Source organism: Triticum aestivum, chromosome 5A (assembly GCF_018294505.1).
Source record: "Triticum aestivum cultivar Chinese Spring chromosome 5A, IWGSC CS RefSeq v2.1, whole genome shotgun sequence".
NCBI lineage: Eukaryota > Viridiplantae > Streptophyta > Magnoliopsida > Poales > Poaceae > Triticum > Triticum aestivum.
The window spans coordinates 438,265,703-438,267,600 of NC_057806.1; the positions used below are offsets into that span (position 1 = coordinate 438,265,703).

The 1,898-nt window shown below is 59.0% G+C and overlaps 1 protein-coding gene across 1 annotated transcript in view; it reads left to right on the forward strand.

The window, feature by feature from the left end:
• LOC542965 (probable monogalactosyldiacylglycerol synthase 1, chloroplastic) overlaps positions 1-1,898 on the forward strand; it is an 8,473-nt gene continuing 6,575 nt past the window's right edge. The window contains exon 1 of the mRNA XM_044525520.1: positions 1-541. Coding sequence (XP_044381455.1) covers positions 14-541 — 528 coding nt within the window. The 5' untranslated portion in view covers positions 1-13. The remainder of the gene's footprint in view (positions 542-1,898) is intronic.

Below are 1,898 nucleotides of genomic sequence, written 5' to 3' on the forward strand. Positions count from 1 at the left end.
CCTCCCCGCCGCGATGCCCCCCCCGACCGCCTCGTCGCTGCCCGCCGCGGCCGCCGACCCGGCGCTGCCCGCGGCCTTCCTCTCCGTCCCGTCCCCGTTCCTCCCCTCCTCCCCGCCCCTCCCCGCCGCCCTCGCCCCCTCCCACGCCTCCTTCCTGCCCCGCGCGCGCGGGCCCCGCGCGCTCGCCGTCTCCGTGTCGGTCACCGGACCGGTCTCCACCGCCGCGTCGCGGCTCCACCACATGTGGGGCGAGTTCGCGCGCTTCGTGCGGCTGCACGGGAACCAAATCGCGCCGCTCGGGTTCGCGTCCCTCGGTTCGGCCGTCGGAGGCGGCGGGGGCGGATGCGGGGGAGGGAATGGAGGGGGCGGCGGGGGAGGGGGTGGTGGGGGCGCCGATGGGGCGGCTGAGGAGGAAGGGGTGGCGCGGGCCGAGGCGCCCAAGAAGGTGCTGATCCTCATGAGCGACACGGGCGGCGGCCATCGCGCGTCCGCCGAGGCCATCAAGGCCGCTTTTGCCCAGGAGTATGGCGACGACTACCAGGTTCGGTTTGCTTCGTCTTGCGGGGTTCGCCCGTTTAATTTCAGGATTCGATGATACGTCTGTACCTGTTGCTTGCTAGGCTCCCGTTCCATGTTATACTGTAGCAATACTTAACATGCACAATGCAGCTTGTTGCAACTTGGTCGGAGTAGTTTTGGTGATATGATACTATTGGTATGGTAGTTGCGTGCTACCCTGGTTAGGTATGTGCTCACGATGGCAAATTGTTACAGCAAATCATGCGCTAGCTAGACTATCAGGGGTGACTTTAGATAGGATGGTGAAACATTTTTTTCTTGAGAAAGTCAAATGCAACTTTGGGGTGCGTTCATTGCAAAATTCTTGCTATCATGCGCTAGCTAGACTATCAGGGGTGAGTTTAGATAGGATGGTGAAACCTTTTTTTCTTGAGAGAGTCAAATGCAACTTTGGGGTGTGTTCATTGCAAAATTCTTGCTTAATTCGTTCATATGTTGTACAGAAGTGACGTACATTTTCAGACACGAGACTTGATGTTGTTACACAGTTCTGGGGAGATATCCACTCAACCTAATTGTGGCTATTACGGATCTCACGTTTGCATTTGTGTAACTGGTAGAAGACATGAAGTTGGGGTAAGGAGAAACGTGACCGAGAAAGCGGATTGGGCCCCCCTTTTTGATGCTGCTTATGGGTCAAACCTCAGTTAGACCGGTACCACTACGCTTTGCCGGTAGCCCTGTGCAGATGTCCATTTCTCACGTAGTTTGATTTTGGAGCCCTTCTTTCCTGCACTTGACTCCTTGTTCCCAAATTATTCTTTAACTTGTTAGAGCATGTTTAGCAGGTGCACTATCCTGCCACCAGCCCATATATTTACGGGCGGGATAGTGTATCCGGGAATAGGTATGCCAAATTTGCAGCAGCCTGTAAATACTATACGGGCGGCCCGCAAATCGCCCCCTCCAGCCGCTATATGTACGGGGAGGGGGGCGACTTAGGGTTCCCGTCTCACATCTAGCTCTGCCGCGTTCCTTCCCCTCCGCCGCTTTCCTCTTCTTTTCTGCCACCGTTTTCGCGTAGCTCCAGTGAGCAATGTCGGGCGAAGGCCGCAGAGGAGGCGCTGGATGTGTGGGCCGCTGCGTGTCGCCGCCGCGCAAGTGTGGCCGGCACGACGCGGAGGCCGGCAGCTCCAGCGGCCACGCCGTCGAGCTGTGGCACCGTGAGCATCGCAACCGCGCGTCCTCTTCCGCAGCGGCGGGAGCCACCGCTTCGGCGAGCTGTACAACGCACTCTGGCCGTCGGCTAAGGCTCTCTGCGAGGTGGAGGTCGTGCGATTCGCCGCGAAGGAGGCGCTGGACGCCAGCGAAGAGCCCCC